Below are 12,348 nucleotides of genomic sequence, written 5' to 3'. Positions count from 1 at the left end.
CTGTTTTCTCTCGCTGTCTCTGAGGAAACCTCTGGCTCTGAGACCCAGGACCATCCCACTCATTCCAAATGAATGAACCCTCCAGCTATATCCCACAACCACAATACCACGTGTTCTTAAGCATTATTTGACCACTAAGCCTCACATTTGCAGTCATTTAAATATTGTCCACCCAAGACTCTGTGCTGTGAAAGGGAAGCTCTTACAAATTCATAAGCAATAAGGCCACTAAAACACCTGATGCGCCCACACCTTTAGTCACAAAGCTGAAGCTGTGCCTCTGCGTTAAATCCCTCATTTAACGCCAAGAGAGGGTTTTCTTTTTCTGGTGGGGTCTCTTCTCACTGTTTCAGCTGCCAAGTGCTGGCATCAAGAACAGCTGGTGTCAGACATTCACCACGGTGAAAGGTCACCACTTCCTTGTCTTGAAAATGTCGGAGGAGGAGGACGGTAAGTGACGGAAGTGACGAGTAAGGTAAGCGACCCATGTTGTAGGTGACGTCAGACGCCGGAGAATTGGCGGAAAAAAAGCAAATGGTAGCATAGACTTTAACAAAGGTTTTTCAAGCTTCAGTATTACCAAATATAGTAATCAATCTCTAACACCCTGGAGGACAACGGGGAGAGTTTAGACGCTCTCCAAGATTACATCGACCGCTGTTTTCAAGATTTAGTAATGCATAAGGCCCAGAGTGCATCCTCCGCGGCCAAAATTGAGACGCCGTCATTGAAGAGATGTCGCCCGGCAGACTCCCCCAGTACAACATCGCCTGCCGGCAAAGACATCGCAGACATCCTGGAGTCAATCAACAAGCGATTGTCCAGTTTCGATGCGAGGCTGTCCCTGGTGGAGATTTTACACCGGGAATTTAAATCTCTGAGAGAATCCCTGGAATTCAGCCAGCAGCAGGTGGAAACGCTTGCTGCTGAAAATGCCACGCTACGGGAGTCGGTCAAATCTCTTACCGATAACGTGACCCAGCTAAACATTGAAAATAAACAAATAAAAGAGTCCGTTATCGATCTACAAGCCCGTATCATGAGATAATCTTGTGTTTTCTGGTATTCCAGAATCTGCCGGAGAGGACGCGGAGGCAACGGTGAAAAACTTCATCAAAATCCACCTGAAGCTGCCGGAGGACACCGTAAAGAACATCGACTTCGATAGAGTACATTGCTTGGGGGGCGTGAGGTAGCGGACCAGGAGACCACGGCCTATTGTGGCCAAATTCAGTCAATTCAAACAGAAGGAACAGGTGAAGAGTTGCAGCAGAGAGCTGAAAGGAACGGACTTCAGCATGAATGACCAGTTCCCCAAAGAGATCCTGGAACGACGCAAGGTCCTGTTCCCAGTTCGACGTAGCTTCATCCAGAAAGGCTCCCGTGCTGTCATCGCCGTGGACCGGCTCTACGTGGACGGACAGCTGTACCGCGACCCCAGCACCACACCGTGGTTATATTGACTGCACTCCAGATAAGAACCCGCTACACTCTTTTCTTATTCATTCACACTCTCTCCTTTAACATGGGTTTAACCTAGTAATATCAATATGATGTCATAGCAGATATAACACCGTCACCCTCCGTCATTGCTTTAATTGGAATGTTTCCGTTTCGTTTCTTTTTTTTTGTTGTCGCTCACAGTTCATGTGGTTTCTTTCTTTCTCTTGTCTTTCACTGCTGTGATCACCTACTTCCCCACTCACCTACAAACAACACCCTCTATTTCTCCATATTTTCACACCACGATCACGCAAACACATCAGCTCAACGGCAGCACATTCACAACAGCCTCACAGCACGCACAGACTTGCAGGACACATAAGCAAGCCACGCTTGTTCATATTAGTGAATATTCACACACATAGTCAGACTTATGGAGCCTCTCACCACACTTCTTTTTCTCTTTCTATTTACAAACAAGGGATGTTTCCACATTCTCTCCACCTGTCTAAACGAAACACCCAGCGTACATCATTAGACATACACACACAATTATGGGCATTCTGAGGCTTGTCACATGGAATATAAATGGAGCTGGCACCAGAGGAAAGAGGTTAAAGATATTTAACCAGCTTAAAAAACTACAGGCAGATGTTGTTTTATTACAAGAAACTCACAGACCTGTCACAGGTTTAAACGAACTTAAAACACCTGAGTTTCCTAACGTGTTTGCAGCCTGTTATAATTCTAGACAACGGGGAGTAGCAATTTTAATACATAAAAATGTTAATTTTACAGTACTCGATACAGTTATAGATCCAGAGGGTAGATTTCTAATTACTAAACTATCAATATTGAACAAAAAACTATGTATTGTAAGTATATACGGTCCAAATGTTGATGAACCCTCATTCTTCCACGGATTTTTTAGTGCACTCTCTGAACACCTTGATTGCACACTCATTCTTGGCGGTGACCTCAACCTTGGACTAAATGAAGACATGGATAGGCTCAACACAACAGGAACTCAGCGCAATTGGCAGTCCACAAATATAATCAAACAGTATATGAGCGACTTTGGTCTTTGCGATGCATGGCGCTCCCTTCACCCCAACAGTAAGGAATATACTTTTTTCTCGCATGTTCATCACTCTTACTCTCGTCTGGATTATTTTTTGGTCAGCAGCTCACTGCTGTGTGACATTTCAGACACTGAGATTCATCCTATAGCTGTCAGCGATCATGCTCCTGTATCTTTAACACTAATGCACAAGAATAACACTACGCCAAGTAAAAACTGGAGATTTAATACATCACTGCTTAAAGATGAAGACTTTATTAAATATTTTAAAAAGGAATGGACTTCATATTTAGACTTTAATGACACTCCCGGAATATCTGCTTCTGTTCTATGGGAGGCAGGGAAAGCTGTGATGAGAGGTAAAATAATTTCTTTCTCATCACATAAAAAGAAAAAAGAAACAAAAATATTCAGGAATTAGAAAAAACCATCAAATCACTAGAAGAAGCCTACGCGTGCAACCAAGATCAGGAAACATTGAACACAATACGCAAGACAAAACTAGAATTAAATGAAACTATTAATAAAAAAACACAATTCCTTATACAAAGACTTCGCTTTGCAGAATTTTGAACACAGTAACAAATCAGGTCGATTTCTAGCTAACCAGCTAAAAATAAATAAAGAAAAAATAACTATATGTGCTGCTAAAGATTTATCGGGGAACACAATATATGACCCTGGAAGAATAAACAACATTTTTAGGGATTTCTATGAAACTTTATACTCACCACAAATAAACCCATCTAAAAATGAAATTGATCTGTTTCTTGACAGCGTAACTCTTCCAAAATTACTAGATAGTCAAGCAATGGAACTGGATTCACCACTGATGCCAAGTGAACTCCAGGAAGCTCTGATAAGTATGCCCAATAATAAGGCTCCAGGTCCAGACGGCTTCCCTGCAGATTTCTACAAAAAATTCTGGATAATTTTGGCACCAGTATTCCACAGAATGTTGCAGGAAATCGAGGAAGATGGCAGACTACCACCAAATATGAATTCTGCCAACATTAGTCTCCTGCTAAAACCAGGCAAAGACCCTTTATTTCCCTCAAGCTATCGTCCAATTTCTCTTTTAAATGTAGACCTTAAAATAATCTGCAAAGATCTCTCAAAGAGATTAGAGAAAATAACCCCCCTCTTAATTCATCCTGACCAAACTGGTTTCATAAAAGGTCGGCACTCCTCAACAAACACTCGTAGATTACTTAATTTAATAGACTACTCATACAATAAAAACATCGAAACCATAATATTGTCTCTAGATGCAGAAAAAGCATTTGACAGAGTTAACTGGAAATTTTTATTTGCAACTTTACACAAATTTGGTTTTGGAAACTCTTTCATAAACTGGATAAGAATATTATACAATTCCCCAACAGCTCGTATCAGAACAAATGACCAGACATCCTCCAGCTTCTGTCTCCTGAGGGGCACCAGACAGGGATGCCCACTCTCCCCTTCACTGTTTGCAATTTTTATCGAACCTCTAGCAGCAGCATTTAGACAGGCTACAACAATTAAGGGCATAAAATGTAAGAACATAGAACATAAAATCAGTCTCTATGCGGATGATGTGTTGCTTTTTCTGCAAAACACACAAACCAACCTCTCTGAGGTAATTACTTTAATAAACTGGTTTTCAAGAGTTTCAGATTATTCAATTAACTGGCCAAAATCTACAGTTCTCCCCATTAACTGCTCCTTCCATAACTCTTCCTCTGCCCCACTGCAATCCGGAAATATTAAATATTTAGGTATTAATGTTTCTCCTAAGCTTTCAGACTTAACTAAATTAAACCAAATCCCACTTCTAAAGATAGTAGAAGGCGATCTGACTAGATGGAAATCTTTACCCATATCACTCATGGGAAGGGTCGCCACTATAAAAATGATGATCTTGCCAAAAATAAATTACTTATTTTTGATGATCCCTAACAAACCATCACAAGATTGGTTCAGATCTCTGGATTCATATATTTCCAAATTCGTTTGGAAAGATAAACCCCCGCGTATCAGCTTAAAAACGCTACAAAGAACCAAGGATAGAGGAGGATTAGATCTGCCTAATTTTCACCAATACTTCTTAGCCAACAGGCTTCAGTTCATCTCAGAATGGTCAAAACATACCTTCTTAGTTGAGCCCTGGCTAGATGTTGAACAGGCACTATGCAAGGATCTAGAGATTTCAGACCTACCATTTATTAGCTCAAACATCAAAAGACATGAATGCTTTAAAAGTATCAACATCAGCTTCTCTCTGACAGCATGGTGGGAGTTTCTAAAAATAACGGAGTCTTCATTAATCCCATGCAAATGTACACCTATCTGGAATAACCCTGACATATTACAAAACAATAATATGATTAATTTCCCAGAATGGAGTTGTAAAGGAATTAAATACTTAGAACATATATTAGAGGGAACAGAATTTATTCCATTTGACAGACTAGTTGCACAATATGGGATCAACAAGAAAAGATTTTTAGAATATCAACAAATTAAATCCATAGTAAAAAAGAAATTTAACCTCAGTCAAGTTGAATTACAAACACCACCAAGTGCGGCACATTTCCTTACTCTTAAATCCCCCAAATTATTATCTAAAATATACAGAACACTTTCTAAATTAGATGAATCAATATCCCTTCCTATTGCAAAGTGGGAAGCAGATCTATCAGTCAGCTTAGACCAAAACTTCTGGTCTCAGATTTGCTTAAAAACCTTTAAATTGATTAAAAATCCCAGTCTGCAATTAATACAATACAAAATACTACATAGAGTGCACTATACAGGTCATCGGATGTTCAAGATGGGCTTTACATCTTCCAACAACTGCTCACACTGTCAAGGCAATACACCAGACAATTACATCCACGCTCTTTGGTTCTGTCCACCAGTGCAAAAGTTTTGGCGCGAGATATGTGAAGACTTATCAAAGTGTCTGAAATGTAACATTCCAACTTCCCCCTTAGTGTGTTTACTGGGCAGCTTAGATAATGTCACTTCAGAAAAGAATATAGCCCATATGATTTTCACTGCCCTATGCATAGCCAAGAAAACAGTCCTCATGAACTGGGCTTGGATCCTGGTAGGTGTGTTGCCGGGGTTGTGGGCGGGTGGGTGCATGGGGGCCCATCCCTGGCGCAGGGTGCCGCCGGTGCGTCGAGCCACCTGGGGGGCTCTTCAACTGGTGGGGGAGATGGTCACACCTAGCAGGAGCTTTCCTCTCCCCAGGAACTCTCTGCAGGAGGGGGAGATACAGGAGAGGTGGAGGAAGATCTCAGCCTGGGCGTCTGTTGTCTCATGTAGTCTGGAAGATGAGTGGATGGTGGGGTGGGTGCAGTTTTCTCTGTGGTGGGGTTGGGTGGACTGTCCCGGGCTCTGTGGGGCCGGGGGGCGCTGCTGTGCTGGGCCCCGGTCTGGATGGGCCTGGGCCCCCTTTCCCTGGCGGGTCGCGGAGTATGGGAGTGCCTACTGGGGTCAGCGGGGGAGCTGGCCCCAGGGAGGGGTCACCTGCCCCTCGCTTCCTTCCCTCCCCATCTCCAGCTGCCTGCTGGAGCGGGGGGGCTAGGAGGAGTTGGCCGTCCGACTGCGGTCTGGAGTGTGGGGCCTCCCTGCTGCTGCGGAGTCGGGGCGGTCTGCCTCTCCCCACCGCAGGGAAAAGGGTAACACCACCTGGGTCTGGGTGCAGTTCCCCCCTCCAGGGGCAAGGGTACCTAGACCCGGTTTGTAGAGTACGCTTGGGGAGTGTGATCGTGTGTACAGCGTCTCTTTATGTCTGTCTCCACGTTGGTTGAGTGTGGAGTGAGTGCATATGAGAGCATGAGGGTGGGAATGGATGTTTGTGTCTGTGTGTGCCTGTATGTCTGTGTCTATATGTCAGGTTGGGTATCAGACGTCACCTCTCTGGGGACATCTCAGGCCCTCCAAGGTTTGGAGGCCTATCTCCACCCACCACCACTTCCCCTGCCAGTGGCGGACTCCCTCAGGTGTCGGTGCGTTGGTGGTTCTTTGTGTCTGGGGGTGGGCGTCCGGTGTGTACCCGGACGCCCACCCCCAGGGCCTGGAGCCTGGGGCTCGCTCGGGCCACTCGGCCTGGGGCTCGGTCACTCAGGCACGGCTGGCTGCCGGCGGAGCTCACGGGCGCGTCACTGCAACCCCCCCTGGCTTCTGCTCCGCGGCTGCTGAGTGAGCCCTCATCTGGGACTCTCCTCAGCTCTTTCTGGGACAGTGGCGCGGCTGCCCCTCTGTTGGTCTTCCTTGGTCTCTTGTGTTCTGGGGGCCTCTGGATGTCTGGAGTTTTGATCTCCTCCATACCTGCTTCATGCCCTGGAGGACGGGGCTGTGGCTCCCCACACTCCCTAGCAGATCGTTACATGGAGAAACCTTTGGAATGCAAGCATGCTGATCCACACGGGTGTACACACGGGTGTTCACAGACACAGACTACAGCTTTCTTGGCTGCTGCCTCAAAGCACATTGTGCGCTGTCTATCTTGCGTGCTGCACAATATCGTTTAATATTTAGTATCTACTGATATCTACTGCTAGCTAGTTTATTGTGATGGTGCCGTTTTTTTTATTATGTTGCTCTTTGTTGTTTGCATAACTCAGTTACTTTTTTGAAGAAGTAAGTATATAATTAATTGCCCAACACTGGTCATTATTTACTGTACTTGCAGACAGAGTTACAGACTCTCTCCCAGACCACAGACTCATAATACAGTCAGAGCTTTATATATATATAAAAGAAAAGAAAGTTGTGTTTTCAAAATTGGAGTTGAAGTTATTTTTCCTTCCAATAGTGTTAACATGCTGCACAGGTCATGAACAAGATTTTTTTAATTTTCATTGTAAGTGGGCAAAAGCAGGTAATTAAGAGTCGTCTAACATAAATGTAAACGCTGTAATTTGATTATTTTAATAAACATGTAATTTGGATGGATTGGATGCTGGCGTGACCACAGTGCGCACGTCTGCTGTTGCTCACAGTGGTCCAAGGGACGCTCAGGGAGTTTGTGTTCAGACACATGAAACATTAGAGGGAACATTGTTGGCGTCCCAGCAGTTATCCCACCTGGAGGCCACTTTGGACCTTTCCTGTTTGGAAGATTGGAAGAACACTTACCGGCACTCTTTGAACTGCTTCAGTTCCCACCTGTCCACTCACTACCTCCTCCACCTGCCAGCAGTCTGCCCCCCCCCACACACACACACACTCACCCGCCATCACAAGTCACTCCCTCTCTCCCTCTCAGAGCTCCTGTGATCCCGTCAGCGTTGAAGTTCTTTCGCCGATAAAACTTATTTAACTGACTTTAGCTCAGAGTCTTATCTTTGAGTCCTCACCGTGACACATGGATACAATTACTTTTGCAGTTAATATGTTTGAAATATGTGTTTGTAGCATGAGACGCCTGCAGGCAAGATAGTTTTAAAGTGAACTGACAGATTTTCAGTGTTTAAGATTTTTAGTCAAAACCTAGAAATTGGTCCATAATGAGCACAAGTGCAGTGACACAGCTCTGCAACACCACAAATCACCAAAATCAGTGAGGTAGTGTCGGTGATCCACAGCGTGGAAGGATCTCTCAAGACAACAGTTAATGAGACTCATGCCTGGATCGTACAGTATACAGTATTGTCTTTAACAAATATCTAGCAATGCAATACACTAAGACAAAAAACAAATAATGCAGTTACTGTGGAACTTCAATATGCGGATGAGTTAGGATTCAATTCAATTTTATTTATATAGCGCCAAATCACAACAAAAGTCGCCTCAAGGCGCTTCATAGATACAGAGAAAACCCAACAATCATATGACCCCCTGTGAGCAGCACTTTGGCGACAGTGGGAAGGAAAAACTCCCTTTTAACAGGAAGAAACCTCCAACAGAACCAGGCTCAGGGAGGGGCGGGGCCATCTGCTGTGATTGGTTGGGGTGAGAGAAGGAAGACAGGATAAAGACATGCTGTGGAAGAGAGACAGAGATTAATAACAGATATGATTCAATGCAGAGAGGTCTGTTAACACATAGTGAGTGAGAAAGGTGACTGGAAAGGAAAAACTCAATGCATCATGGGAATCCCCGGCAGCCTACGTCTATTGCAGCATAACTAAGGGAGGATTCAGGGTCACCTGGTCCAGCCCTAACTATATGCTTTAGCAAAAAGGAAAGTTTGAAGCCTAATCTTGAAAGTAGAGATAGTGTCTGTCTCCTGAATCCAAACTGGAAGCTGGTTCCACAGAAGAGGGGCCTGAAAACTGAAGGCTCTGCCTCCCATTCTACTTTTAAATACTCTAGGAACAACAAGTAGGCCTGCAGAGCGAGAGCGAAGTGCTCTAATAGGGTGATATGGTACTACAAGGTCATTAAGATAAGATGGGGCCTGATTATTTAAGACCTTGTATGTGAGGAGCAGGATTTTGAATTCTGGATTTAACAGGAAGCCAAAACAGGAGAAATCTGCTCTCTCTTTCTAGTCCCTGTCAGGACTCTTGCTGCAGCATTTTGGATTAGCTGAAGGCTTTTCAGGGAGTTTTTAGGACTTCCTGATAATAATGAATTACAGTCGTCCAGCCTGGAAGTAATAAATGCATGAACTAGTTTCTCAGCGTCACTCTGAGACAGGATATTTCTAACTTTAGAGATGTTGCACAAATGGAAGAACGCAGTCTTACATATGTGTTTAATATGTGCGTTGAAGGACATGTCCTGGTCAAAAATGACTCCAAGGTTCCTCACAGTGTTACTGGAGGCCAAGGTAATGCCATCCAGAGTAAGAATCTGCTTAGATACCATATTTCTAAGATTTTCAGGGCCGAGTACAATAACCTCAGTTTGATCTGAATTAAGAAGCAGAAAGTTAGCGGCCATCCAGGTCTTTATGTCTTTAAGACATTCCTGCAGTTTAACTCATTGGTGTGTGTTATCTGGCTTCATGGACAGATAGAGCTGGGTGTCATCGGCATAGCAGTGTAAATGTATGCTATGTCTTCTAATGATGCTGCTTAAGGGAAGCATGTATAATGTAAACAGAATTGGTCCTAGCACTGATAAATATTGTTTTGTGTTCTTCTTTACAGCACAGACTTCAGGCTTCCGTGGATGAAGAGTTTAACGCGGCACCCCTCTAGATGAATTCTGCCTACACATCCAATTTATTTATTAACTCTGTGAAAGTGGAAGATTTCACCACAGAATAAGAGAGAGAGAGAGGGCAACTATCACACAGGAAAGAATGAAAAGAGCTGAAAGCACCACATTAGATCTGATGAGGTTGGTCACAGGAGACTTTATATGCTCTTTAATTCAGTCTGATTGTGTTCCCACTGTGGTCAAATACACATCGTGGTCAAACGTTTCCAACTACTCATCATGGTGATGAATGTCATGTAATCGACTCTGCGTACTTTTCTTTTTTGAGGTGAAATAATTGTCCAGCATACACCTTTAGTGAGTGAAAAACGAGAGTTTGAGTTTAGTTTGGATTTCCTGTAACACTCACTGGGTCACATGTTTATATACAGGCTCAAAAATACAATATTTAGCAAAATGTCTCCGCAGGCTTGGAAAGTGGAAATCTTTGGTTGGTAAAGATGATGTTAAAGATGTAGGTTGTCACCTCAGCGGTGGTCCTGAGAGCCTTTTACTGTAATCATATGGGTCATTAATGGACATGAGCCAAGGCATTATTACAGTCACAGGAGCCAGGGTATGACTGGGGGTTGAAATCCCTGCATTTTAGGCCACTGATAGCTGTTGTCGTGAGCCACCCCCTCTGTTCAGTGAAGCTCTTCCAGTTTCTCTTCTTTTCTTTAAGTGTATACGTCCTGGAGAGCTGGCACTCTCTTTAGGTTGTGCCATGCATCCATGGAGAGGCTCTCCGAGGACCCAGGAGACAAAGGAAAAGTTTCAAAACGCCCACAGGAACACAGAGAAAGAGCTAAACTGGGTCGACTATAACCAGGGACACAAAAAACTGTCACTGGGCCGAGTTATACTACCCTTTGAATCAATAATAACAGCATCAGCAGTTACAGCCCTGCCCCGGCTTGTGCTCCGCAGCCTGTGGCAGACTGCTGGTGTGTCCTCAAGTTGCAGATCCAAGCAAACCTCTTCCCACACTGGTTGCAGCTGAAGGGTTTCTCCCCCGTGTGAACCCTTTGGTGCTTTTTCAGGTTTCCAGCCTCAGAGAAGTGCTTCCCACAAGTGTCACAGCGGAAAGGCTTCTCGCCTGTGTGCACTCTCTTGTGGACCTCTAGATTGGACAGGCCAGAGAAAGCTTTTCCGCAGGCTCCACATACGTAACTCTTCCTGCGGCGCTCTGTGGGCAAAGTGCATGCGGCACGATTTTTATTAAGGTTAGTGAGGAGAGTTGTCCGATGCTGTGGGGCGATGGCCACCTCAGTGCTGGCCAGCGGTGCTACAGCTCCCCGGACTGATAGAGAGGACTGTGGAGCCCCAGCTGTCTTGGTTTTACCTGTTTTACTAACAGCACCTGTGCTGGAGGACGGTGTGATTCGTGAGGGAGGGACGGTGCTTTCCTGTTGAGAGTAAGTGTTGCCATTTTGAAGCTGCTGCACTTGAGCCTGTGCTGGTGTTCTCCTCCAGGAAGGCTGGGAAGATCCTGGATCCTGCATTCTCAAAGACGTGGGTGCAGAAGTCCCTGAGGAACCAGAGAAAACAAGGAATCAGCTGTCACTAAACTCGGAGCCAGGCAGTTATATGTGATGGTTGCTTTTCCAAGATGAGCGCTATTAATTCTCTATAGGCTCGTCTTGTTCGTGTATTTACTCATTTCTCTTAATGGTATTTCTGTGTAATACAAGTAAATATAAATATATATTAAAAATAAAAGCACCAATGGCTGCACCAGTAAAAACATACAAGGAAAAACAACAAATTCATACGGCAGAAACACGCAAATCAACAACGAGAGCAGCTAAAACAAGTGTGCGCACGCACACAAAGGTTGTTGATCCCTCAGTTTGAACTTCATGTTGCGACTAAATGGCTGTCCATCCTCTCCTCCTCCATCACCGTGTGGTACGCTGGAGCCACTATCAGGGACAAACAGAGACTGCAGCGTGTTGTGCGCTCTGCTGAGAAGGTGATTGGCTGCAGACTCCCATCTCTGCAGGACCTGTACACCTCCAGGACACTGGGGCGTGCAGCTCGGATCTCAGCTGACCCTTCTCACCCTGGACACAGTCTGTTTGACCTGCTCCCCTCAGGCAGGAGGCTCCGGTCCATTCGCACCAGAACCTCTCGCCATAAGAACAGTTTCTTCCCCTCTGCTGTTGGACACACGAACAATAACCGTATGACTGTTCCCACCACTAACACATGACCCTACGCTGTGTTCACTGCATCATTCCATGTTTGGCACTGATCACCACCTGCACTCATGTGTATATCTATCTACTGTTTATTTAAGCGTTATCTGACAGTATGTTTGCACTAAGTACCGCAGCAATTTTCCTAATGTTGTAAACCTGCTCAACATTTGGCAATAAAACCCTTTCTGACTCTGATTTGTTAAACTCAGCGTCCTACTCACTGCACTCACTCTGCTGGTCCACAGACTGTGACATTAGCATGTTCAGACCCTAAAGCATGCAATAGTACAATAGAGACTTTTCATCACCAGTATCTTTTTGTCAGGCTTCAGCAATAACAGCTGCCACAATGACCTCAGTGTGTAAAGGAAAGCTTAACTAACAATAATAATAATACATTTTATTTGAAAGCGCCTTTCAGAACACTCAAGGACACTGCACACAGCAGAATAACAAAAGCAACATAAAAGCCAG

At 44.5% G+C, this 12,348-nt stretch overlaps 1 protein-coding gene across 3 annotated transcripts in view; it reads right to left on the bottom strand.

Moving 5' to 3' along the window:
- Positions 1–9,358: 9,358 nt before the first annotated feature.
- LOC308394948 (uncharacterized protein) overlaps positions 9,359–12,348 on the bottom strand; it is a 30,279-nt gene continuing 27,289 nt past the window's right edge. For all 3 annotated transcript variants that reach the window (XM_080879566.1, XM_080879565.1, XM_080879567.1), the window contains exon 8: positions 9,359–11,201. In XM_080879566.1, the coding sequence (XP_080735692.1) occupies positions 10,570–11,201 (632 nt within the window). In that variant the 3' untranslated portion in view covers positions 9,359–10,569. The remainder of the gene's footprint in view (positions 11,202–12,348) is intronic.

This window comes from Rhamphochromis sp. 'chilingali', assembly GCF_963969265.1.
Source record: "Rhamphochromis sp. 'chilingali' genome assembly, chromosome: 4".
In the NCBI taxonomy this organism is placed as follows: Eukaryota; Metazoa; Chordata; class Actinopteri; order Cichliformes; family Cichlidae; genus Rhamphochromis; species Rhamphochromis sp. 'chilingali'.
Note: the sequence above shows the minus strand (reverse complement) of the source record. Positions and strands in the feature narration are given on the sequence as shown.